General features: G+C 51.3%; 1 protein-coding gene across 1 annotated transcript in view; it reads left to right on the top strand.

The window, feature by feature from the left end:
* The window catches only part of LOC134472245 (glutamate receptor ionotropic, delta-1-like), a 260,838-nt gene extending 250,172 nt beyond the window's left edge, over nucleotides 1–10,666 (top strand). The window contains 3 exon segments of the mRNA XM_063233516.1: nucleotides 18–258; nucleotides 9,943–10,009; nucleotides 10,012–10,666. Of these exon segments, the coding sequence (XP_063089586.1) occupies nucleotides 18–258; nucleotides 9,943–10,009; nucleotides 10,012–10,370 (667 nt within the window). The 3' untranslated portion in view covers nucleotides 10,371–10,666.
* Nucleotides 10,667–25,117: the final 14,451 nt, after the last annotated feature.

Raw genomic sequence — 25,117 nt, 5'->3', positions numbered from 1 at the left:
TGGCTTGTGTCTTGTAGGATCCTGGAGCTGCAGGACACCGGGGACCTGGACGTGCTCAAGCAGAAGTGGTGGCCACACACGGGCCGCTGTGACCTCGCCAGCCACTCCAGCGCCCAGACCGACGGCAAGGCCCTCAAGCTGCACAGCTTTGCCGGGGTCTTCTGCATCCTGGCCATCGGCCTCCTCCTGGCCTGCCTGGTGGCCGCCCTGGAGTTATGGTGGAGCAGCAACCTGTGCCACCAGGAGACCCCCAAAGAGGTCCGTACAGGGCACCTCTCCCTTCTGCAGCGTGGAGGCCAGAGGGTCGCATGGGGCCATGGCTGGGTGGTTTCCGTCCAGTTAGAGTTCAGCAAAGTCACCCGGAGACCACCAGAGACAGTAGCATTTTCTACTGGGGCATAGTTTCATTTTGATTTTAAAGCAAGAGGGGAACAAAGAGTAGTCCTAAGGGATGATGTTTCTATGTTTGAACAAAGTGCTGAGGTGCCAGCCACAGCCACTAAAGTCCTGTATTTATCTATAGAGCAGGTACAGCGTGGGCAGCGCCAGAGAGCCCTTCCCTACCCTGCCCCGCCCACGCGCCTCCACCCAGGCCTGGAGAGACCAGCTGTAGGGTAAGCGAGGAGCCCGCACCTTCCCTCCTGGTTCTGTCTGCCTCTTGCCTAGGGCTGCAGTGCAGAGGGGACCCCTGCTCCTCCCGCCACCTTTACTCCGTCACCCTCCTCTCAGGGCCCACCTTGCCCACCTCCCTACTGGGTACACCCCTTGGGATGGTCGCTCCGTCCAGACTCGGGGTGCAGCACCCTCTTTGCGTGTGCCTACCGCAGTGGACCCTGTTCCTCAACTTCCTCCTTGGGTGTGTGCTCTTCTTCAGGCTAAGCTTTTGCTTTTTAAGTGAAGGCGTCATGAGGGTCCCTTGGAGACACCCTGAAACAGGGTGGCAGGGCGTGTTGTTTGGTGAGGACGGTGCGGCTGTGGCAGCTGCGGCCGCCCAGCCATCTGTGACCCCAGCCTGGCCACTCTCTGTGAGCCTGTCACTCCCTGCCACATGCACCTGGCTGCATCTGGAACCACAGCTCTGCTTGCTAATTTTGTGGGAGCGGAAAGACTTAAGTCTCAAACGGGAAACAGCGCAACAACCAGCATTGAGCCCCAAACTGGTGCTTTTTGACAAGAACTTCGCCTGTTTTTGTTCTTGGGTGACATGTGACAAGGTCATAAAAATGGCTTCTGAGGCAGGGACTCTCGGAGAAACTCAGAATGCACTGGGGTGGGCAGGGAGAGCTGGCCGTGTCCTCTGAGCCTGACCTGGGGCTGGGGCTTGGCGCCTCTGAACAGTAAGGACTGTCACCAGGGTTTGCACACCCTGCTCAGCTCAGCATTGGAAGGGAGACTCGCCACAGTGGCTTCCCCTCCATCCTCTCTGGATTCCCTGCCCCCCAGAGGCAGCTGACTGTGCTCCTCCTTACTCTGGCTGGGAAGGAGGCAACTGCTGAGTCTGCATCTGAAATAACCCAGAGCGTCCCTGAGCCTCCCCAGCAGCTGCATTCCTCCCTGCCAGGAAACCAGCTTCTGTATCACCTGGGTAGCTCTCTGCTGGCTCTGGGACCACAGGAGGGAAAGAAAGAGGAAGCTTAGGGAAAATCTACAGCAAGGCATAGTTGGGGTTCCCTTTCAAGCTTTTATTTGCAAATGGAAAATCCTGCAGGGAGAATCCTGAATTCCCTGGTGAGCAGCTTTAGGGAGGAGCCCCGTCCCTCTGCTGCTGGCTCCCTCATCAGCCTCTGCCAGACATGGCCAGGGACCCTCTCCCACTGTCACCAGCCAGGCCTAGATGAACAGGAGCCTCTGAGGGCGACAGGGCGGGGTGGTTCCCAAACCACTGCAGTAGGAGCTGGGAGGACAGGGCAGTTGGAGACACACTGGCCAGCCCCACTGCACCCCTGCCTGGGTTGTTTGGGGGTTTGACTTTTCCTACATCTCCTGCCCAGTTTCCTCTGTAAATACACCCCTCCAGCAGGGGCAGGGGCAGGGGCAGGGCCAGGGGAACCGGGCGATCTTCAGAGGGGTGAGCTTGCACTGTCATGGAGATGCTTGTCCAGCTGGTGTCTGAGTCGCAGGCTCCAGGAGGTCCAGGGGAGGCTGGAAATCCTGGGATAGTTCCAGCCCGGGCCACCCAGATTTCATTGTTATGCGGGGAGTGTGTGCATGTGCGTAGACACCTGTGTGTGCACGTCGGGGAGTTAGGTGAGGAAGTAACAATGATCAGGCGTTGGAGAAGCACAGGCAGGAAGAGGGAGGCGACCAGAGACTGGGAGAGCCAGAGATGACCACGCTGTCCTCGCGGCTGCTTGCCTGGCAGTACAGGGCCTTCTCTTTTCTTCTCCTCTGGCTGTGACCTACAGCCCGCTGATCAGGGCTGTCCAAAGTGAGTGACAGGTCCCACCCAAGTGCAGGGCAGGCCCAAGTCCATCTAGCGCCTGGTGGAAGGGTGGTGCGGATTTCTGGGCTCAGAGCTGTTAGGATGGGGACCCATCCCAGGGCTGGAGATGAGAAGGGAGGTTGCTGATAGGGTGGGGAGCAGGGAGCTGCTGAGAGAAGAGGCCGGAGGAGGCTGCAGGATCTGCCCGAAGGACTAAGCCCGGGCCAAGGGCTCCTTCTGGGACGATGGCCATGGTTCTCAAGAGGCAGAAGCCTGTCTTTGGGTGGAGCCCGCGCCATGTTCAATGGCTTGTGCCGGCATCTTTGGAGTTCTGATGCCTTTTAGGGAAGAGCAGTAATGTTCGTTCGGCCCTTAATATTCATGCCCATCTCAGCTCGTATTTTTTTTCTGAGGAATCAGACAATTACGTAGTTACCCAGTGCAGGTGAGCGAGCCAAGCCCGGGCTGCGGTGAACAGCCACCCGCTAGATTTATGGGGCGTGTGGAGCCCGTGCTCGGAGAATAAAATATTCATGAAATAAAGATGAGAACCACACAAATGGGAGCTGACACGAGGCGCCAGAGAGGACACATTCATCACGGGGCGGAAGCTTCCTGCCTTGCCTGGTTCCATGCGGGACAGAGGCAGGAGGCTGTGTTGCTGCTGGTCCCTCTGTTTCAGGAATCCCCCTTGAGCCCACCCTCCATGGGAGCTGGGGTCCCAGGGACACCCTTGTACTCCACGCCTGTCTGTGGCCCCGTCCCCTTGGTGCGTTCTCTACTCTGTGCAGAGATTTCCTCTTTCCTCTTCCCATCTGCCAACCCAAGGAGTGTAAAGTGACTTATGGATGTGCCCGTCCCAGCACTGTGCTAGGTGAGTGGTGGTCAAGGGCTCCGCCCTCCTGAGGATGTGGAGATGGACAGGAGGGATGTAAAGGAAACACGTTACACCTGAGGACACCGACCCTGCATGGTCTTGAGGAAGTGACCCGCTGTCTTCATAATGCTCTTTGGCAGCCTTCAGGCAGGTGTCCCTATGCCCAGAGAAGGGACAGAAGTGGCCAGGGCCAAGCTAGGGAGTGAACTGTGTATTCTTCCAGGGATAGGTCATCAGCGAGCCAGGACAAGGGGCTTCCGTGGGGAGTGTGCAGAGGGCTGGGGGTGGTGTCATGGCTTCCTGCTTGCCTTTCTCAGAGGACTTTGGGAGTGGAGGGTCAACTCGGGTCTTCCATGGGCTGCACTCCTGGTGCAGCCTCTGTATTCTCTGAACGTTGGTTTCCCTCCTGTGTGGAGAACCGAGCCTGACCAGTAGCTGCACTGTGGAGGTCAGAAAGCATGGCACAGGGTACAGAGAGTGTGGGCGCACGATTCAGGCCTTTGTCCAGGGCTGTCCGGGGGGAGGCCCTGTCCACTCACTACACACCACACTGCAGCTCAGAACCAGCACACCGGCAAAGCCTGCCCTGCTTCCAGGGCCGGCTGCTCCCTCATTGGATGTGAGTCTTCTTTGCCGGTGATCATTTACCTGTCTGTCTCTGCTTCCCATCCGCCAGCACCTCCTCAGCCCCACATTCCCTAATGCAGAGGCTCCTGTTAAGGGATGATGAGGTATCCAGCATCTTCCATGTGCCAGGACCCAAAGACGAGTGCTTTACCGAGAGCGTTAGCTCATCTGGTGGTAGGGGCTCCAGAGTATTTATTGAATGAATGAACCAGGCTGGGCTCCCATAAAGGCAGTGTTACTCAGGCTAAATTGTTGTGTAATCATTGGAGCTGGATCAATGGCTTGCAGTTCTGGCTGCGCATCAGAGGTGATTAATTCTGAAGCTTTTTAGAAATGCAGATACCTGAGCCCCGTTTCCCAAAGGCTCACCTTCAGGATATTCCTGAAGTCTCCACATGTGCTTCTGATATCCTGCCTAGGATGCAAACTTTCCCCCTGGTGCACACCCGCTTTCCTCAGAGGAGTTTGGGAACATCTAGCCTGCTAGAGTGGAAGAGGGACTGGCTTTGGAGCTGGGTAGCCATGAGCACTCTTGCTAATCTCCACTTACCCTGGAATTTATAATCGTGGACAAATCCTTTCTCTCCAAGCCTCGGTTTCCTCCTCTGTATCTTCGGGGCTCCTCCATGTGATGTGGAGTGGCTGTAGGTCCCTCTCGTAGCCCTGCCCTGCAAATCTGCAGTTGAGCTGATCGGAACTCTGTGTATGACATTTTATAAAACCGCCCATCACTCCCTGAGATCACTTTGTTGACTTAGCGTTTGGCTTTGCTCTTCCCATTCAGGATTCTTAGACCCCAAGCTTGGCATACATCTTGGGAGCAGGGCTTAAGAAGCTCATGCTGGTGGCTTTCTCCCCACCGCTGGGTCTCATTTACCAGCTGGTTGGTCTCAGTGGTTTCTAGAGGATGCTGCCAACAGCTACCCCAATCAGGTGACAAGTCCCTTGTCTCTAGTTTTGTTCCTGTCCAACTTAAAACAGGAGCTGTTGGACTCCAAACAAAGTCAGTGCTAACGAGGCCCCAGTGGAACAAGCTGTTACATAGACGATAGTTTAGTTAATTACCATTTTCCAATACACTGGATTATTTCCACGTTGGTGAACACTGACTTAATTACAGAACTTTATCTCTCTGCAAGACGATACCGGAGCAGGGTTCCCCAGTAACCTCTGCTGGTGCATCTGCTGTCATGTTTAATATGGGGTGAGATATGTGGAGCTGGAACCCAGCCGATTCGTGGGTAGATGCAGCCAATGAATTTTATGTCATACGTGGGGATGTTTGAGTAGGTCAGTTACCCATGTTAGATTAATGAAGACAGCCGTAAGTTTCCAGGTCTCTTTCCACAGCTGTCATTACCTGGCTGAACATCTAAACCTTGGGATAATGAGGATGTAAACGAATGTAGTTCACATAAAAAAGCCCATTATTTGAATTTGCATAACATTATAGAATGCACCATTTTGCCCAAACGATGGACATTTGTTCAATCACACTTGCACACTGCTCGGGTGAGCTGCAAGCACCTGTCTTCTCTGCCCTTGGCTAGAGATGCAGAAGGTGCAGGTGGACGTGCAGTGACCTTGTGCACGCTGTCTGCATCCCCAGGTGATGCGGGAGCACAGAGCTCTCCGCACCCCAAGCCACTGGCCCTCTGCTCGCTGCTCCTCATCCCTAGCCCTGCAGGCTGCTTCCTGGACCCAGACACAGACTGGCTGTCTTGCTCTCTGGGGCATCAGAGAAGTATCTGCTTCTAGTGCAATCCACTTTCGCGTCCATTTAAGCCACCATATGAGACTCTTGAGAGTCCCCTCCTCCCAGCTGGTCTTCACGGGGATAATGGAATCTGAATAGAATGAGGGCCTTGATGCAGGAGGTCGGCTCCTTGACAGCCATGTGGCATGAGCAGCTCTCCCTGGGAATTCTGGTCAATTGATGTGGACATTTGCTGGGTGTCCCCGTGCGGAGAGGTTAAAAGGCTAATAAATAACCGCACAGCCCTGCAGTCCTGGGGACAAGTCCATCCCTCCTTAATTTGAGGAAATTGAAGAATATGTGAATTGAAGAATCTGTTTGAGCCCCTTCCTTGAGGCGTCTTGATTTGAAGGTGATTGGCCACCTTCAGTGGCCCTCCCCAGGCTGGTCTTTATTCTAAGCGCTTTGCTGTACCCGACCAGCTCTTCCCAGCTGCACTTACGGTTCTAGCTTGGTGTCCGTGCCCTGGCACTTTCCCAGGCCTGCCCCTTCCTCCTCTCCCTGTGCTTCGGTGGTGAAGGCATCCACCTCCAGGAGACTGCCTCCATGTTTTCTCTTCAGAGAAGATGTGTTTTTTGTTTGTTTGTTTGTTTGTTTTTGTACTAGGGATCGAACTCACGACCTGGTGCTTGCCAGGCAGGTGCTTATGCCACTGGGCTAAATCTCAGGCCCTCCTCAGAGGAATTTGATCTGCCTGTGTCCGCTCCAAAAGCTCCCTGTGTTTTGCTGGCCTTAGATAGAGTTCCTTCCCTTTGCCCCTTCCCTCAACTCCCTGTTTCCCTGGCCTTCTGGGACAGGAAATTATCCTTTGTTTCTTCAAACCCTAGCAAAACCAAAAACTCCTAAGTAGTCTGCCCTGGCTCAGACCTTAACTGACTCTGAGCAAAATGGCCAGGCTCTCCCTTCTGACTGCCGAAATCCAGGTGAACAGCTCAGACCAAGACACTTGCTCCCGGCTGCTAATTAGTCCACTCTTAGACTTTATTTCCTTCGTCCCCAAAGGGGACCTGAAAGTCCAGAAGTGAACAGAAAGGAGGAGAAGGCAAGATTAGGCCATTAGCTGGTTCCTTCCAGGGTCCCAGGGCTGCCCGGTCACCAGGCTCCTCTACAGAAACAAGTCCGTCCTGAGGACTCCTGCTTCTCTGACTTCTCAACCTTTACCGGCTGCAGTGAAGGCAGTTAGTGTCCACTTAAACCCTGACGTTGTCTGAAATTCTTTGTCTCCAGCTTCCGTGCTCTCTAGTACAAGTCCTTGAAGCCCTTTGTACCTTTTGAGATGGAAATAGCTTATGGGTCCAAATATTTACTGAAATGGTTGTGGCACCGAGGGTGGCCAGTGCACATAAGGGAACGGCGGCATCCTGTATCAGAGCCACATACTGCGTCAGAGGCCTCATCGGCGCTTGGAGTAGCCATAAAAAAGCTGGAGGTGTGCAGGTTTGGTGAGGACCAGAACTGGAGCCTGTGCAGAGGCCCAGGACCCCAGAGCCAGGAGGGTGGCCGGAGCAGAGCAGGGGGAGTCACATCTGCCTACCCTAGGGACGCTGTCACAAATAAGCTGGTTCATCAGTTTAAATGGCTGGAGAGCCACCCGGGGGTTAGCAGATTTCTAGGTATGTCTGGTCCCTTGCTCCTTGTTTGCTAACACTGTTCCCCTGCCCTCCGCTTTCCAGCCACTGTGAGCTGGGCTGCTCTGCCCTGCCACAGCCTTCCACCGTGACACTTCTGCCTAGGAGCCAAATGACCATGCACCAAACCCTCTGAAACCCTGAGCCAAAGGTGTCAGGTGTTCGGTCCCAGCAGTGGGAAGAAAGATCAGTACAGACACCAAGCATTTTCTGTGGCTTTATCCCCTTGTTCAGAGTCAGTCATCCGTCTTTCCATTGTTGGGGTCGTGGGGCTGGCTCTCGGCTAGGCGAGCAAGTCATCCGGCACGGCCATTACCCAGGGTAGACAGTAGTTCCCCAAGAGCCTGAACCCTAGACTTTTTCAAGAGGGGAGCAGCGATACCATTCCAAAATTCCTTTTTAATAAATAATGACCTTAATCATCTTTTAAAAGGCAAAACATAAAACACTGCGAAAAGGGGAATGTCACATGGAGCTGGCTCAGTCATGAAGACAGTAAGATCTCAAGTTTGGTGTGTTATTTACCAGTGGCCCCAGATTATCATTGTTCGTCTTGGTAGTTTTCACGCTAGGATGTTCCAAGAGTAAGATGCATTCAGTAGAAATCATACTTTGAAATCGAGCTGTTGTCTTTTCCAGGGCCAGCATGGTGTGCCCAGCAATGCCGGGCAGCTGCGGGCAGCCACAGTTTTCACCTAGCCCTGCACTCTGCGGAGGGGTGTGTGGCTAAGCTGGGATGCTGGCTCGGGTAGACAGAGCCAGCGTTTGCAGTTTGGGGATATTTTCAGTTTATGATGACTCTGCCTCCTAAGCCGAGGAGTACACGGTAGCAGCCTTTTGGAGGAGCCCCTGAAAGCGTTTCATGGATGGCATTTAGCAGGAAGAGCAGAAACCTGATGTCCTCCAGCCACTTTGCATTTCACCATGACACCTACCACCCCCAGCTCAGAGATGGTTTCCAAGGCCCAGGGAGCTGAACTCTGTTCCTCTGCGGCTTCTGATCACTGGAATCTGGGCTCTGCTTTGGGCCGTGTCAGTGACTCCCCGTGAGGCCAGGTCTCTCCCTGATACCAAGGCTAAATGAATTGACCCTCTCCTCCAGGAGAAGTTCTCTTATTTTAATTTCCTCCTGGCCTGAAATGAGTTCTCCATTGTCTTGTGGATGTCATTAGCTTTCCTGTGCTGGGAGGAGTTTTGAGAGACAGTGACACCAGATGTCCCACTGGAAGACAAACACCAGCTGCTGGCTTTGGGCTCACAATGATGCAGAGCAGTGGTCCCCCAGCCCCCTGCTGAGAAGGTTGGGATGAGGAGGAGATCACGGGGTGCAGCATGAGACATGTTGAGTTCGGTCCTCCCATCTGGGTTGGTGCATTCCGGTGAGGGAGATGCAGCCCGGTTATTCAGGATGCCTATTCCCCTGGGGACTCCTCATGACCGGGCCCAGAAGAGCTCAATGCTTGTCATGGGGACAGCTTTATTCTGCAGGATTTCTTTTTGCTCCTGAAAACATATCAAGGGATCTAAGTTTCCTGGGATTTCCAGCATCCCTGCGAGGTGGGAAAGGCTTGGGCTCCTCTCTTCAGGATGCGATGTCAGTGTTGGAAAACCCACACGGTTGTCTTGAAAACGAACTTTAATGTGGTATTTCTCTTGGGATTTTGCGTGGGAAGGGGCAGCCCATTGATGCTGATGTGCCCACAGACAGAACTGCAGCTTCCGGGTTAGAAGCAGGGAGCTGGGGTGGCCCTTCTCATGGGCACGGGCCAGTCTCCCCCCAACTTCATAGATGAATAGATGACCTCTTAAGCTTTCAAAGTGGTGTGACCACCTCCATTCACTTTCACATTGAAAGCAAGTCAAGTGATTAAAAAAGGATACAGTCCTGTTTATTTTATTTTTTGACACAAATAAACAGATTAAACAATCTGCTGTGATACTACTGCCCATGGAGTGGCAGTGTCCGGGTAAGGGTCACCCATCTGGGCAGCCTCAAGCCCTCATGGTACCAGCAGTCTGCTAACCCTAGAAAGTCCTCTCACCACCCCCACATCTCATCCCCACCCAGAATCCCACGCCTGCCCTTAGCCTTCTGGACAGAGGCATGCCCACCCCCTCCCCGCCTCCCCAGAGGCATGGATGGAGCCATTGTAGGTGACTCGGTAAGACCAGACGCCTGTCCCACTCTGGGCTCCAGACCACTTGTGGCACCCAGAAGGCTGGTGACCCTGGTGAGGTGATTGAGTCTCCTTTGTGCAAGGCGGGGCCGAGCGTTCTGAGCTTTAAATGACAACCGCAGGGGACGTGCTAGGTGCCCAAGGATGTCCCCTCCATTCCCGTAGAGGGCTTCCACTTCTCTCCTTCTGTATCTGCCAGTTCTTCAAACTGTCTTGTCACAGGATTTCCTTGGCTTGTGGCCGTGATGCTAAGCTGAGTAAACGTGGCAGGGACACTGTCACCAAGGGTTTCCTTGCGTATCCTGGCCCACGGACTCCCCTCCGTGGCGGGCAGTGGGAGCTGGGGCAGGTGATGACGGGCAGCAGGCCGAGCAGGCCCGTTCCGCCGAGTCCCCTGCCTTTGCTGCTGGGCCATTGGCCCCCGAGGGCCCCCTGACTCCCCGTCTCCCCTCCAGGACAAAGAGGTGAACCTGGAGCAAGTACACCGGCGCATCAACAGCCTCATGGACGAAGACATCGCGCACAACAGATCTCGCCCGCGTCCATCGAGCTCTCGGCCCTGGAGATGGGGGGCCTGGCGCCCAGCCCGGCCCTGGAGCCCACGCGCGAGTACCAGAACACCCAGCTGACGGTCAGCACCTTCCTGCCGGAGCAGAGCGGCCACGGCGCCGGCCGGACACTCTCGGCAGGGCCCAGCAGCAGCCTGCCCCTGCCGCTGAGCAGCGCGGCCACCATGCCCCCCATCCAGTGCAAACACCGGTCGCCCAACGGGGGGCTGTTCCGGCAGAGCCCGGTGAAGACCCCCATCCCCATGTCCTTCCAGCCCGTGCCTGGGGGGGTCCTCCCGGAGGCCCTGGACACCTCCCACGGCACCTCCATCTGACCGCACCGCCTGCCGCCGCCCGCCCGCCCGCCCACCCGACCAGCAGAGCTTTTTAATACGAGAAACCACAAGACCACACACGCACACATGCACACACACGCACACAGACTCACACACACACAGAGACTCTTTCATGTTTCTTGTACATACGTGTAAATAATGACAGAATGGAGTGGGGTAAAAGTGTATTTTGAATATTCCCAATTTTCGAAGTCAGTAAAAAAACCACAAAAACTGTATGAGCGACTTTGTAAATTTTGTTCTATATGAATAAAAAGGCAAATTACTTGTGATCATTCTGAAGTGCCAAAGGGCCCCCCATCCCTGGCCTCTCTGAGGGCAGGAAGGGCCGTCAGAGGAGGAGCCCCTCCCTGCTGGGGAGAGGGAAGGCAGGGGCCCCCCATGCGGCTGGCTGCCTGGACGCCAGCTCCCCTCTGTCCTCTGCCCCTGGACCTTCATTCCTCCTCCCGTCTCTTCGGGTGGGTAGAGTCCAGCCGCGGCCCAGCTGGCCCGTGGGGTCACGGTGCTGGAGGGTGAGCCACTCTTCCAGCCGGCCAGGCTCTGAGGACCGGCCCTGGACGTAGGGCGGTCCCAGCCGGGCCAGCTCCAGATGGGGACTCCCGTGTATGTCACGGTGTGCACCTGCCCCTGAGCCCCAGAGAAGCCGCCCATATTGAGGTGACAGGCTCTGAGGCTTTGATGCCAATGTGTTCTGTACCATCCCTTTGGGCTTGTTTTTTACTTTCTTTTCCCGTTTAGAGGAGTGGCCATGGATAGACCATGGGGGAGAAGGGCCGGCCTCACCGCTGTGTCGCAGAGGCGGGGCGGAGATGGGATTGGCCTGGGCGAAGGTGTGAAGTATGGTTGCTCATGTTGATCGGGGAGGCTGGATGCTTAGATTCCGGCCTGTGGCCCGGGTGAGGAAATTGTGGCCAGGGAGCAGGAAATAGGAGCATTTTGATTTTTGGTAAAGGGTCCTTTTGGAAGGGATTGGGGCAGATGCTCCCCAGGTGATGGGGAGGCTGGATAACAGAAAAGAGGGGCGGGGGAAGGAGATTGGATTCTTAGTGAAGCTAAGACAGAAACTTCCCATCTCCTGGAGAAGCTGCAGGGCGTGTCTATGGCTCTCAGACCCTGCGGGAAGCCTCCCAGAGATAGCCAGGCCCTGGTACCTTTACCACCTTCTGCAGACAGGGAGTCTTCAAGCAGTCTATCAACCAGAATGACAGAGTTGCTCCAGGCTGAAAGCATCTCAGGTCCTCTGAGACCCTCAGGTCTAGGCCTGAGACAGAGAAGTTGCTCGGAAACCCTGTTTCCAAAGAGCACACCTACCTGAAAGCCTCACCTCCCCCTCCTGCCCCTTCTGGGGGACCTGAATGTAGGACCAGAGAAAGAATCGTCAGGAGTGGAGTCACTGGAGGAATCTGAGCTGCGACACTTCAGGGCCCCTCCTAGACACGGGTGATCCACTGCCCTGACCTGGCAGGAGGCAGAGCAGAGCCCACAGCCGGATCTGAGGAGCAGGGGGACTCCCAGCTACTCCAGGCAGTCTTCGGGGTGTGAGCCTGGGCCCGTGGTCAGGGGGAAGGACAGAGTCCCAGCGCTGGCCTCCTTCAGCCTTCTGGAGTTCCCAGAGATGCATGTATGGGGTGGTAACCACCCCAGGGTTGATTTCTTTCCGAAAGTCCCTAGTGTCAGGAGGGAGCCGTAGAGATGCTGCAGCTGAAGCACCTGGGAAAGGCTGTCTGTAATTATCTTATTTTTCTTTGGATGCTGGGAATGGGCTGAAGTCGGTGCAGGGAGGGTCCGCTGACGTCTCTCCAGTCAGAATGTGGCGCTTGGAGCTCAGATGCGTGGCAGAGGTGAGGTGGGCTGCTGCTGTGGCCCCGACAGAGCAGGCTTTGCTTTCATTCCCTGAACACTCTGGGGAGCCAGCCCCGAAGGTCAGTGCCCCATCCCTGGGATGTCACCCTGAGGCCGGTGTTCCTCCCGGAGGTGCCCTGTGTTCTGAGGGAGAGTGTGGGTGGGAGTGTCTAGGTGATGCTCAGGTGGTTTTGCTCAGAATGAGTGTCGGAGACAGAGAGAGGGAGTGTGAGTGTGTGTGTGTGTGTGTGTGTGAGTGTGACAGACAGACAGACAGCATCTTCGAGGGGAAAGTATAGTGCTTCCCAAACCCTTAGTACCCCATGGTGTCATCCTTCACCGTATTTATGTTTTTTTTTTTAACTTCCTGCCCTTGGCATGAGGGGAAATGGTTGATATTCAAGCAAGTTCAAGCAAGGGAAAACAAAAGGAAAACCAGAATCTTTCCAACTTAGATTTCTGTGTCAGCCCGTAGAATGTATCTTTTTCCATGCTTTGCCCTTTGGATTTATAACTCTGTTAGACTATTCCATACATTTTAGGTATCTTTTGTGCCTTCAGACACTGCAAATAATAATCAGCATTTGGATTAAAGTTGTTTAATAATAAAACTGACTGCTCCTGACCCTCTTATTGTCTGGGGTGAGGAAGTGCTATCTGCTGTGCCCCGGGGGGCGTCCACTGCTACACACGCTTGTGGGGGAAATTCAGCTCCCAAGGTGAGTCTCAGATCCTGACCAGAGGACAGCATGAGGGGCGGCAGTCCCAAGTTCCCGTTCACCTGACAAGTGAGTGTGTTTCCAAGGCTGAGATCTCAGAGGGCTGGCGGGAGCCCTGGGTTTAGCCCACCACAGGCAGTGAAGGTCCTTCCCCCCAGGCTGACTGCAGCCTGTGTGTGTGCCTCTCAGTCTGCACGCTCTGTGTCTGTAGGTGCCCTGCGGTCCCAGAGCGAGGGCACTGGCATCCTCAGAGGAACCCGGCTGGGCTTCTGGACACTGGGCTTTTACAGAGTCTATGGTGCCGTTCCCATGGACATTCCCTACACCCCATGTTCCCCACAGCCTGGAGTCGGCTTCTCCACACCCCACGTGTGTGCTCCCCACCCCCACCGATGGCATCCCGGTGACCAGTGGACCTTCATGGGAAAACCAGGGTGCCCTGGGGAGGTTGGTTTTCACGGTGGAGCTCACAGCTTTGTTCTTCCATCTCTGCTCACAGCTTTGTTCTTCCTTCGAGGTGGAGGAAGCTCTCAGACTGGAGACGGGAGAGTACAGCCCAGCCCTGCTCAGATTTCCTGAGCAGAGCCGTGGCTGGAGAGGCTACCAAAGTGACTTTTTTTTTCTTAAGGAAGAGCAGCTCAGATTTTAGGATTTGAAATCCTACAAATCTTGCCACAGCAAAACTAATTGCAAACTTATTTTTTTTCTTTTCAAGCTCAGAAAGAAGAATAAGGATACACCAAAGAAGCAAAGAGTTGTAGGTCTACCAGCCATGGGGATAAAGGAACATTTGGTCCCTCTGCCATTTCCTTTAGAACACATTTAGTTGAACAACACACAATAGGAACAGTGTTACATATTTTACAGTATTATTAAATGTCATAATTGTACCTGGTAGTTAAATATTCTTAAATATTTCATTTAACAACAGAGAAGGACAGTGTCTAATGGATAACACGGGGCTCTCTGTGGCCTTCTGCCTCCAACAGGGGTTGCTTCATCATGGGCCAGTGCTTTGTTTCGAGTAAAGTTTCATTTCTGTAAGTGCAAGCTTGGGAATTAGCATCGGTGTCTTAAAGCCTTGTATTGTGCGCTTAGCTTTGTCGGCTCAAGATGAGATAAAAAGCTCAAAAAAATTTAATTGACCTTTCCTTGCTTCTGTTACAATAAGAGGAAGCATTTCTGTTCCTAATGTAACTGCTTTTTTTTGGCATTTAAAACAGTCTTTTATTTCATGCCATTAGCTGTTTTAAAAATGTAATTATTTTTGGATTTTTGGTTCTTGTCCTGACCCCTTATACCAAGAAACTCTAGGTAAATAGTTCTTTCTTATTTTGTTCTCCTGGTGGTATCTGAGTCGGGTTATCTGTGGGAGGGGTACATACTACAGACAGATCAGGTGAGCTAATAGTCACTGATCATAGAGTGGAAGGGACAGCTGTCAATACGAATCACCAGCTTTCATTCTGTCTCTCAGATGAACTTGACATTGAACACTGAGCTCCAGAGAGAGACAGCAAACTTCTCTGCATCTAGGAAAAACCCTAGATGCAGAAATTTGCAATGACAGTGGCCAGGACCTAAAAGATGTGGCACCACACAGGATTTGATCACTGAAGATGAGCGACCAAATGTCATTCAAGGAGAGATATGCTGCTTGAAGATCCTAGCATACAGTTGCCAGGGGCAACCAGCTGTCCAAGCTCCAACTATTCACCCATGCACAGACTTATTGACACTCAAAATGAGCACACACAGATAAACCACACAGTCGTGCATGCACTCACAAGCAAACATCAAGCTCTTTGCAGACACAGGCACCCTACCAGGCACAGGTGTGTTATTTACACGCACAGTGATCATGTACTCCAGGGCTGCAGGCAGGTGGAGTTCTGCTCATCACACTGGAAACAGGGTCCAGGGAGGGAAAGAAGCTGTCGCAAGGCCGCTCTGCCCTGTGCACGGTTCCAGGGCAGCAATCAGCCACACAAGGCTCTGCAATCAGCTGCCCAGGAAGGAGGTGTCCCCCCTGCTAAGAGTCCTCCCCTGCAGGCTCCGGGTGTGTGTGGCCACCGTGCCCGCCAGCCCCTGCTTCCTCTGAAAGCTTGAATCCCTGAAAATTGCAAAAACATCTCCCAAATTCTCCAAGATGCCCTATTTGTTTCCAAGTAAGGCAATCCATGATCACATCCGTATCAGTGACCATGTATTGATTAGGTATCAGAATCTAGAGGCTATACTATTTCCTTTACATACAGATACTGTCTTCACCTCAGCCTTGCAAGGTAGAAATTATTATTTAAAAGTTATAGACAGAGAAACTGAAACTCAAAAAAGTGGGCTCCCCCGTGGTCACCCCCATGGGAAGCAGGTGGTGCTGGCATTCAAATCCCCCATTTGGCTCTGCGGGTGATCGGTGATTGGTGATCCTAATAGGTGATCCCTCCTCTTCCTGGGGGGAAGCGCTCATCCGGTGCTGGGCTTCTCTGTCCCCAGATACAGTGTCACCAGCACCCACAGCTTCCTCAGCCTCCACATTCGCTCTCTTCTCCCTGGTGGCCTCAGGGCGTGTGGCTTTGTAGCTTCTGTGTCCTTGCAGGGCTTGTGGCTTGTATGGGATAAATGGTTGTCCCTCACCATGGGGCTGAGGTGAGTGTGGGGCCTGCTCCTCTCTCTGAAGCCCTCTCGGCCAGACAGGTCAGGCTCTGCCGGGGCCACCCAGGAGAGGTGGCTTCTCTCAGAGTGTCTCTTTCTTCCTCTGGGCCCCCAGAGGAGAAGCAGCTCACTTTCTGCAGAAAGCAAGCTGCATATCAGATGGTCGGGAGCTCTGGGGCTCACTGGCTCTCTCCAGAGCCTCCAGATTCTGTTTCAGCGCAGGAATCCCCCAGGCCTGTCAAAGTCCCCGGATAGATCCCAGAGGTGTCAAGATCATGGTGAGTCTGTTTTTCCAGAATGGGGTTCATATGTTCCAATATATTCTTAAAGTTCTCTTCATTTCTCTAAACCACTACCCTTAAAGGCTGAGTCAAGCAAACCCCTGAACCCCACTTCCTTGGCAGTAGTGTTTAGATGTCCTGCTGTTTGGGGCTCCTCTGAGGTAGAAACCAAAATGGTAGCCAGCAGAGGAGAGGGGACTGGGAAATGCGTGGCGGGTAGGGTCTTTGGGGCTTTGAGGTGATTACATGCCACTGACAGGGCAGCCAGGAGAAGCACAGGTGTTGGGATGCACAGGCCTTGGGGTGAGACATTGGTGCCTGACCCTGGCAGAAAAGGAGATGACCAAGACCAGGCAAAGGGACAGATATTGCAAGTGGCAAGGTCCAATCCGGATGCCCCTGCTGCCGCCGCTGGAGGACAGGCTTTGGACATGGTCCTTTACTCCAGTGAGTCTCACCACCTCATTCACGTGAGTGACACTGTCTCTATGCTATTTGTGGGCATCCAGTGAGTCATCCTGACAGTAGCCGGGCTTAGTCAAGCGCTGACTGCCTGTGTCACCTGGGTAGGTACCACCATCACCGTGCACGCGAGCTGATGAGGAAGAGGAGGCAGAGAAGTTGGGTGATTCACTTTCGAGGTCTGTGAGCTCCGTGGCAACAACCAAATGTTTCTCACAGTTTCGGTCCCCAAGACCACGGTGCTGGCTCCGGGTCTACTGAGTGCTCACCTCCTGGCTCACTGATGGTGTCTCCTCGTGATGTCTCCTCGTGATGTCTCCTCATAGAGAAAGGGACACAGCAGCGCTCTGGTGCCTCTTTAGTAATAGTACAAATCCCATTTGTGTCCTGAGCATCTTGAGAAGGCCTCACCTCCTAATGTCATTGCCTGTGGCAGGTGAGGGTGTCATTGACCTTTGAATCTGGAATAGACACACACACTTGGACCGCAGCACCTGGGACCTGGGCTGTCCAGCTGTCCAAGTAGAGCACTGATGCCCTGCTTTCCGTACGCGGGCTCAGCACTGGTCCCGGGGAAGGTGAGTGTTTTCTGTTTTTCTAGGTCTGGCCGTCTAGGCTCAGGGAGTAGGAGACAGGAATTGGTGTCAAGTCAGTAAGCGCTTGGCATTTTGCAGGGGACCTTATCCCTCTGGTTTGCAATGATGAGAAGGAATTCACAGGGCTCTCTGTGACCCACAATTGCTAGAATGAAGTTTTCCCGGATCATGAGCTGCTCTCTTCTGACACCTGGACTTTTTGTGGAAACTACACAGATCCCAAAGGCCAGAGCTGATTTCAGACAAAGCCACGCTTGCCTTTCCTTCACAGAAGACAGGCAGCTGCCTTTCCTGCATTGGGGTGGAGCCAAAGACATCTCCATGGAGAGGGCAGAGTGGCTGAGAGCTCATTCAGAAGATGAGCCTGGGCTACGCAGACCTGGCTTAAAATCCTGTTTGCTACTCACTACGTGGGCACCATCTCCAAGTGTCTTCTTTGTGCTCTCAGCTGCAGGACGCAGCCTGAGTCCTGAGCTCTTTGTGGGGATCAGGGATGATGCGGGTAAGGCGCCTTTGCAAATACGCTCACCAGTGGCTCTTCTGTGATTCATACAACTACAGCATCCCGATTCGGGATGAGGTGCTCAGGTTTTCAGCTGAGCCGTCCCATCTGTGGCATGAGGCAGAGGGGAGCAGCGTCGCCGTTCATGTCCCCAGAACTTGCAGGCTTGGTTTGCGCCCCATTCTCCTATCCAGCGCCGGAAGTGCTGGCAGCCCTCACCTCTGTTCCTTAACAAGACCCGCTCAGGTAATAATTCTGACTGTTCCCAGAAAATGAAGGAAAGGAGGCTGACTTAGCAGGAGAGGGGTGATTTGATTGTGAGCTGTCAGTCAACGCCCATCAACTTCCAGGCAAGAAGGAGCCGATTTTTGGAGGAGCAGCATCTCCTAAGCAGATGGAGGCTCTGATGCGGCCTCTGGAGTACGGTGGCAGGGGTAAGGTTCCTGGTCGTGCAGGCTGTAAATGACAGGCCTTGATAGCTTCCCGGGGTGGCATCTCTAGTTCTTAAACTGGGCCAAACTTCTTTGTGTTTCACGGGCAAAGTAATGCATGTTTTGTGAGCCAGTGCTAAGAACAGGTATTCCGTGTCAGTGCTTTCATTTCTGCCTCTAGTTGAGGCCTGCAGCCCACAGTGGTTGAATCTTATTCTGTCAGCAATTTGTCATGTGGACCGACAAAGCTATCTCACGGAGAAGGTGCTTGTTGCACTCGGGAGAAACTGACAGCGCGGACTGGGATATCAGTGAGGACCTGCACGGTGAGACAGAGACAGCACGCTAACACTGAAGGGTTTGAAGGGAGAGACGGTTTGCAAAGATTCACACAGGGGAAGAAAATCACAGGGGAGCAGAGGCGCCTGCTAGAGGCAGCAGTAGCCCCTTGTTGGCACCGCAAGGCCCAGGAGGGCAGGAGGAGGCGGTGGGTCTTCTAACTGTGCGAAGGCTGCTTGGGCGGAGCCCAGTCCTGAGGCGGCACCAGGGAGGAGCCTCCCAATGAAGACCCCCAAGCAGCGAGCTGGGGGGCAGGCACATGGGTGTCCTGGACTCAGCCTCTAATCTCCCGCTGATCCCGAGAGCACAGAGCAGAGTGTCCACTGGGCAGCTGTGTGAGCAAGGTGGAAAAGAGTGGGAATGAGGCTGGTGACGGGGAAGAAATCAGATGTAATAGCGCGGGGTCCAGGCGGAGCGAAAGGCGTCTCACAGGGGTTCCCATGAATTTTTTAAATCTAAATTTTTATTTTGTAAGTACATGTGTGGTGTCCATAATGATTATATTCACTGTGGGAAGTTGGTGTATATATGGGACATTTGGTCACTTCTTAGGAAAATTAACCCATTCTTTCCTTGGGACATTAAGAAATCTCTTCTTGGTAAAGGCAGAGAATGAGAGTTAGGTGTATAAGTGATTTCCCCGAGCTCGTGACGCTTGTCCATGAGCCTGAGCACAGCTCAGGTCTTCCTGCTCTGGTTGTCTGATGCTCTCGGAGGCTGTAGGCATGACAGCTGGTCACCCTCAGGTCTGGTCTCAGCCAACAGTGACCACAAGCTTGAGGTAAAGCTAGGCAGAGCGAGGTGTGTGACATCCATTGAGAAAGCACTTGTCTGCCCTGTCACAGTTTGGGCACATGACTGCATCCTGCCAAACCCTAATGTGGTTTCAGGCTGGCGGCGGTGTGTGTGTGTGTGTGTGTGTGTGTGTGTGTGTGTGTGTGTGTTTTCTGCATGGATCCCCAAAAAGTGCCAAGGCACGGAGCTGCACATGAATCAGTGTGTCCTGATTTGGAAGTCAGATTCTGCTGTTCCCTAGGCGTGTGACCGTAAGACTGTCCCTTAACCTTGCCATCTTCAGCTACTGTGTAAAGTCTATATGATAAAGACAGTAATTCTACCTCAAAGGATGAATTCAGAAAACTTGGAATAGAGCACCTCTTACAGGCATGAGTGTCTGGGGGCATGGTAAGCCCTCAATCGACGATCAGCATTCGTGTAGGTGATACAGCCAGGAAGGGTCCAACCATGCGGCCATGGGTTTAACACATAATCTTTAAAAAACTCTGAAATACACGCAGAAAAGGGCACAAATCATAAGCATACAGCTCAACTCATTTTAAGGGGATAAATGCCGTTCTATTGCCCTAAGCCAAAACAAGAAAACAAAAATGACCAATGTTCTAAGGCCCCTGTTGGGCACCCGAACCTCCATGGCTCCAAGGCACTGCTCTTGTAAGTCTTAAATCCATTCCACCCACTTTTGAAAGAGCTGGGAATGGGATCAACTAAATTTTTTTCATTCAGCTTGGACTTAAGGGATTTATCTACATTTTTGTATGAGGTTCACTTCCACTGCTATAGAGTATTTTCCTGAATGTGTATGTCACAGTTTGTATATTCCAATATCGGTAGACCTTTAGATTGCTTTCATTGTGGGTTGTTACCAACAGGGTCTCACTGAGCATGCTCTGTGTGTGTGTGCTAATGGGCACCTTCATGTTGGATTTCTGAGCCGTTGACATGCACAGGTCCAGTTCTTGGTAGATACCACTGAAAAGCGTTCAGAAACATTGTGATGATTTACACACCTTACTTGCAATGTTTGAGAACTGTAATTGCTCCACATCTTCACTGTGCTGCTCAGCCCCGATTGCCAGGTGGGCTAAGAGACTCCTGGAAACGTGACTGGACATGAGGGCACTCACCTCACCCACTGAGGAGCTCACGCTGAAACGTGCCGCTTGGAAATGGGGCTGATGGGGGAAGTGGGTCATGGAGGTGCACCTTTGGTGGCTCTGTCTGGTCTCTGGTCTCCTCCTCTTGGCTCTTTCCAGTCTGCTCTGATTCCTGGCTCCCCAGAAGTGGGTCTTTCCTCCTCCACACTCCTTCAGCATGAAGTCTCAACCTTGGACCCAGCTAACCATGGACTTAACCCTCTGAAACCATAAGGCAGAATAAACCTCTCCTCCTTTATGTCATGTGTGTAGATATTTAATCCCCACAACAGAAAGGTGATTAACATACTCACCTACACTGGTGTCATCATATACTTGAATTTTCAGTCATTCTAGTGGGAATGCAGCTTACCTCACTGTTTTTAAGTTACATTTGTTGAGCGTTACTTAGGTGTCTTTTGCATCTTTATTACACTATGGTCCCCTGTGTCACACGTCTCTTCCACCCCATGGTTTACCTTCTCAGGACATTCCATTTCTGTAGCTTTGGATGAATAGCGGTGTGATTTAGCTGGACGTTCAGGTTCACATATGAAGTTTGCACTTTTACTGTGCTGTGCTTCTATGTAGCTTTCTTTGAATTTCTCATGCTTGGGGTTTTGGGATTTCTGAATCTACGCATTGTCATCTCTTAGTTTTGGTAAAATGTCACACTGTCTTTTCTTTCCTGTTGGACCCTCTGTTTGTTTTCAGGCTTTTTCTTTTAAAACCATGGCATATAATTCCCCTAGCTTATTTGCTGTGTTTTCTATTTTTCTTTTTATCTGCTTTCTTTAGCAGATAAACTTACCTTTAACAACATTATTATGTCTTTTTTTTTCCTTGTTCAGTGTTTAGATCACCTAAAGATCTGTCCTTTGAAACTTGGAAGTGTCAGCTATGTTTCAAAATTTTTGTTAGTTTTCACCACACACATACACACACACACACACACACACACACACAAATATTCTTACACAAATAATCACGAACTCTTCAAGAGCACTTTTAGGCTCACAACACAGGTGTGTGGGAAGCACGGAGGACCCGCAGGTACCGAGGGCTCAACTTCCCCCGCCGTCAGCCTCCATTATTTGAGCTGCAGCTTCACTGCAACTGAGGAGCCCGTACCACCGCGGCGTTAGCCTCCAGCTCATGGCTTGCGCTGCGTTCTGCTCTTGGTGTTGGCTTTTCTGTGACCCGGCAAATACATAACGCCATATGTTTTACTCCACCCTATGCTCCTGCAACAAAGGTCGAAGCTGCATAATTAGTAAATAACAGAAATCGCTCACACTTTGGGAGGTTGGGAAGCGGAGATCAGGAGGTTCTGTCTGGTTGTGGCTTCTGTGTGGGTCCGTCGTGGTGCCAACATCGTTCCAGAGGGAGGAACTCCGTGTCTTCATGTGGACGAGAGAACTGGACTCTGTTGGGAACCTTCCGTGTAAGACCTTTCATCCTGGTCACAAGAGAAGAACGCTTCACATCCTAATCACTGGTGCACGTCTTGCCTCTAAGAACCTTTGCGCTGCTCATCAACTTTCACAGCTACTTTTTTTTCTTTTGAGATATGGTCTCACTACGTGCTTCCTGGTGGCCTTGAACTTACTATTAATGCAGTCTGGCCTCAAACTCTTAGCGATCCTCTTGCCTCAGCCTCCTAAGTGCTGAGATTCAAGGCAGGAGCTACTCTGCTCAGCTCAACACCTGAATGTTGGCGGTGACACATTCAAACAAAAGCAACATAAATCCATCACGTTAGTATCACAGAAAATAGCATTTCTCGCCCCAAAAGTCCTCTATGCTCTTAGTATTCACCTGGCTCCCACCTTGTGGCAAGCACTGATCTTTCTAATCTACAAAGTTTTACCTTTTTTCCAACGTTACGCTGGTGGACTCAGACAGTACGTGGTTTTTTCAGATTACTTTCTTTCACGTGGTGATATGCGTTCAGTTCCTTCCCTGCATTTTCTTGCTTTGGTAGATCACTTTTTTTTTAGCACAGAGTAAATTCCAAGGTCTGCAGGTGCCACGATCATTTCTCCATTTGCCCCTGAAGAACATCTGGATGCCTCTAGGTTTGGGCATTTATGAATAAGCTACTATAGCCATCCATGCATAGGCTTTTGTGGACATTTAGTGTTCAGTTCATGTGAATAAATACCGGCAGGCAGGATTTCTGTATCACTGATAAGACTTTAATTTGGTCAGAAATTGCCAGACCATCTTGGCAATGCCAGACCGCCTCAGTGAATGAGGATTCCTGTCCCTCCAGATTCCTGGCATCAGTGTCTTGGATTTTGGCCACGTCAGTGTAGGAGTAGTGGTATCTATCTTACTGGTGCCCCGGTGTGTTAATAGGCAGTGCTTGAATGGAACATGACATAGGGCATCTTGTCACATATTTTTTGCCATCTGTTCTTCGATAAGGTGTGTTTTGAGGTGAATTTATTGTTGTCTTAAAGTTTTGGCTTCTCATTGTTGACTTTGAAAGTTCTTAATATAATTTCAAAAACAACCTTGTGTCAGCTGTGTCTGTCTGTTGCATATTGTCCTTTCAATATCAGCCCTGTCCTCTCTTGGATTTTCTAAATTGAGAAGCATTTCATCTATGAAGAAGGCATTCAAATATTTTTTCAGATTTGTATAGACGTTGGTACGTTAGTTCAAGAACTTACTTTGATTTTAGAAAAGCTGCTCACATATGTGTTCATGTGGGAAAGATGGCCTTAGTTGTGTTTGTCACCTGATGCAGAATTTTCAAACCAAACATTTTACTGAACACTTCTGTTTGTGGGCCACATTGTCTGCAAGCCAAAATGTATGGGAACCAGTGTCACCCGGCCCCTTAGTTGCTTTTCCTGTCTTATTGCATTAGCTTGTCTTACTGTATTGTTTGTAACAACGTTGAAGCAGAATAGTGGAAGTGGGCAACCTCGCCTCTTTCCTACTCATAGTGAAAAAAAAAATACTAGTAGATGCTTACAATCAGATGTAATGCTGTGAGTGTTTTGTGTATGTTCTTTGATATAGTGAAAAAGTTCCCTTCTGTTTCTAATGCACTGCAAATGTTAATTATCAACGGGTCTTGGATTTCCTCAGCTGCTTTTCCTACATGTGTTGATGTGATCAGATGCTTATCTTTACTTTGCCTAATGCTATAAAGGATTATATTGATCTTTGCAAATGAATGAGCCTTTCACACCTGAAATAGATACCACCTCAGCATGGTATATGATTTTTATAGGTTATTGAACTCAGTTTATTAAGCTTTAGAGGAGATTTGTATCCATTATTCTGTAGGTTTGTTTTGATGTTCTATATTTGGGGAAGTTAGCAATTATTGGTTGAATTCTTTAGCAGATATGGGTACACTCAATTTGTCTGCTTTCTTTGTATGAGTTTTGGAAGACTGACCTAGGCTATTCATTTTGTGGGCATAGAGTTGTTGATTTTTGATGTTAGCAACTTTTACCTTTAATTTTTCTAAGCCTGACTACAGGCTTATCGATTGTACTTATCTTTTCTGAAAATCAGGGTTTGGTTTTGTTGATTTTCTCTACTGATGTCCTGTTTTGTTTTGTTTTGGTACCAGGAATCGAACTCAAGACTCTACACTTGCCAGGCAGCTGCTTGTACCACTGAGCTATATACCCAGCCCCTGACGTCCTGTTGTTTATTTTATTGATGTCTGTTTGATTTTTATCACTTGTCTCTGTATCCCTCTCCTCTGTCTCCTCCCCCTCTTCCCTTCTCCCTCTCCCTCTATTCCCCCGCTCTCCTCCTCCTCTTCTTCCTTCTCTTCCTCTCTCTTCTTTAGGGGGTTCTGGAGATTAAGTCCAGGGAGTGTTGAGCTATCTCCCTCTTTATAATTTTACGGTGAGACAGGTCTCATTACTTCCTGAGCTGCCCTTGAACTTGGGGCCTTCTTACCTCAGCCTCCTGAGAACCTGGGATGACAGGCCTGTCATTCCATGCCTGGCTATTTTCTTCTTACTACTGAGTTTGATTTGCTCTTATTTTTTTCTAGTTTGTATTAGACAGATTCTTGTCACTGTGCCCAAATGCCGGACATATACAGGTTGAAGAAGAAACTTCACAGAGAGGCCAGGGACAGAATATACCCTTCCAGGCTGTGCCCCCTATGACCCAATCCTCCAACCAGCCTCACCTCCCAGCAGCACACTGAGCTGGGAGCTCAGCCCTGGATTAAGGCCGGAGGGGGGGCGCAGCACCCCGTGATCTGATTATCTCCCCAAAGGCCCGCCTTCGCGTGCATGAGTCTTGGGAGAGTAGGTTTTTCATGTTTCCTGTTTCCTCACTTCTAATATGCACGTTCATCATGTACACAGACATATTCAAAACCACTGTTTTTACTACTTGCTGACAATTCTGATAAAATGTAGTTCAAAATATTTCCAAATGTCTCTCAATATTTGTTCACTGACCCAAATGCTGTTTAGAACTGTGCTCAGTTTCTAGGCACTTGGGAGGTTTCTGCTCCCTTCCTGCTGCTGATTTCTAGTGTCATCCTGTTGTCATCTGAGAACATCGTACGATTTCCAGGCTTTATTTTGCAAAAGTCTTGTTTATTTATGAGCCCAAATGTGGTCTAGTTTTGGTGACTGTTGTGTGAGAGCTTGGGAAGAATCCACGTGCTGCTCTCTGAGGATGAAACAGTTCCTAGATGTGGGTTACAGGTCCCCAGATGAGGGGAGCATTGATTTTACCTCCTTTACTATTGAGCTGCACCCTACTGGGCCTGCCCATTTCTGATGAAGCAGGATATACCAGAGGCTCAGCTTTCCCCAGCAAACGCGGGCCCTGCATTGTTAGGTGCAGGCACACTCAGGACCACCATGTGCTGCTTTGTGTTTTTGTATTTAAGGTTTCTTCTAGACAACAGAAAACTGGATCTTGTTTGTGACCTTCTTTTAAGTATGCAGATTGCTCATGCTCCCAGTG

The sequence above is a fragment of the Cavia porcellus genome, unplaced genomic scaffold (assembly GCF_034190915.1).
Source record: "Cavia porcellus strain 051 isolate PalLab524CR breed Dunkin Hartley unplaced genomic scaffold, mCavPor4.1 scaffold_23, whole genome shotgun sequence".
NCBI lineage: Eukaryota > Metazoa > Chordata > Mammalia > Rodentia > Caviidae > Cavia > Cavia porcellus.
The sequence above is the reverse complement of the archived record's forward strand: the minus strand, read 5'-3'. Positions and strand labels throughout refer to the sequence as shown.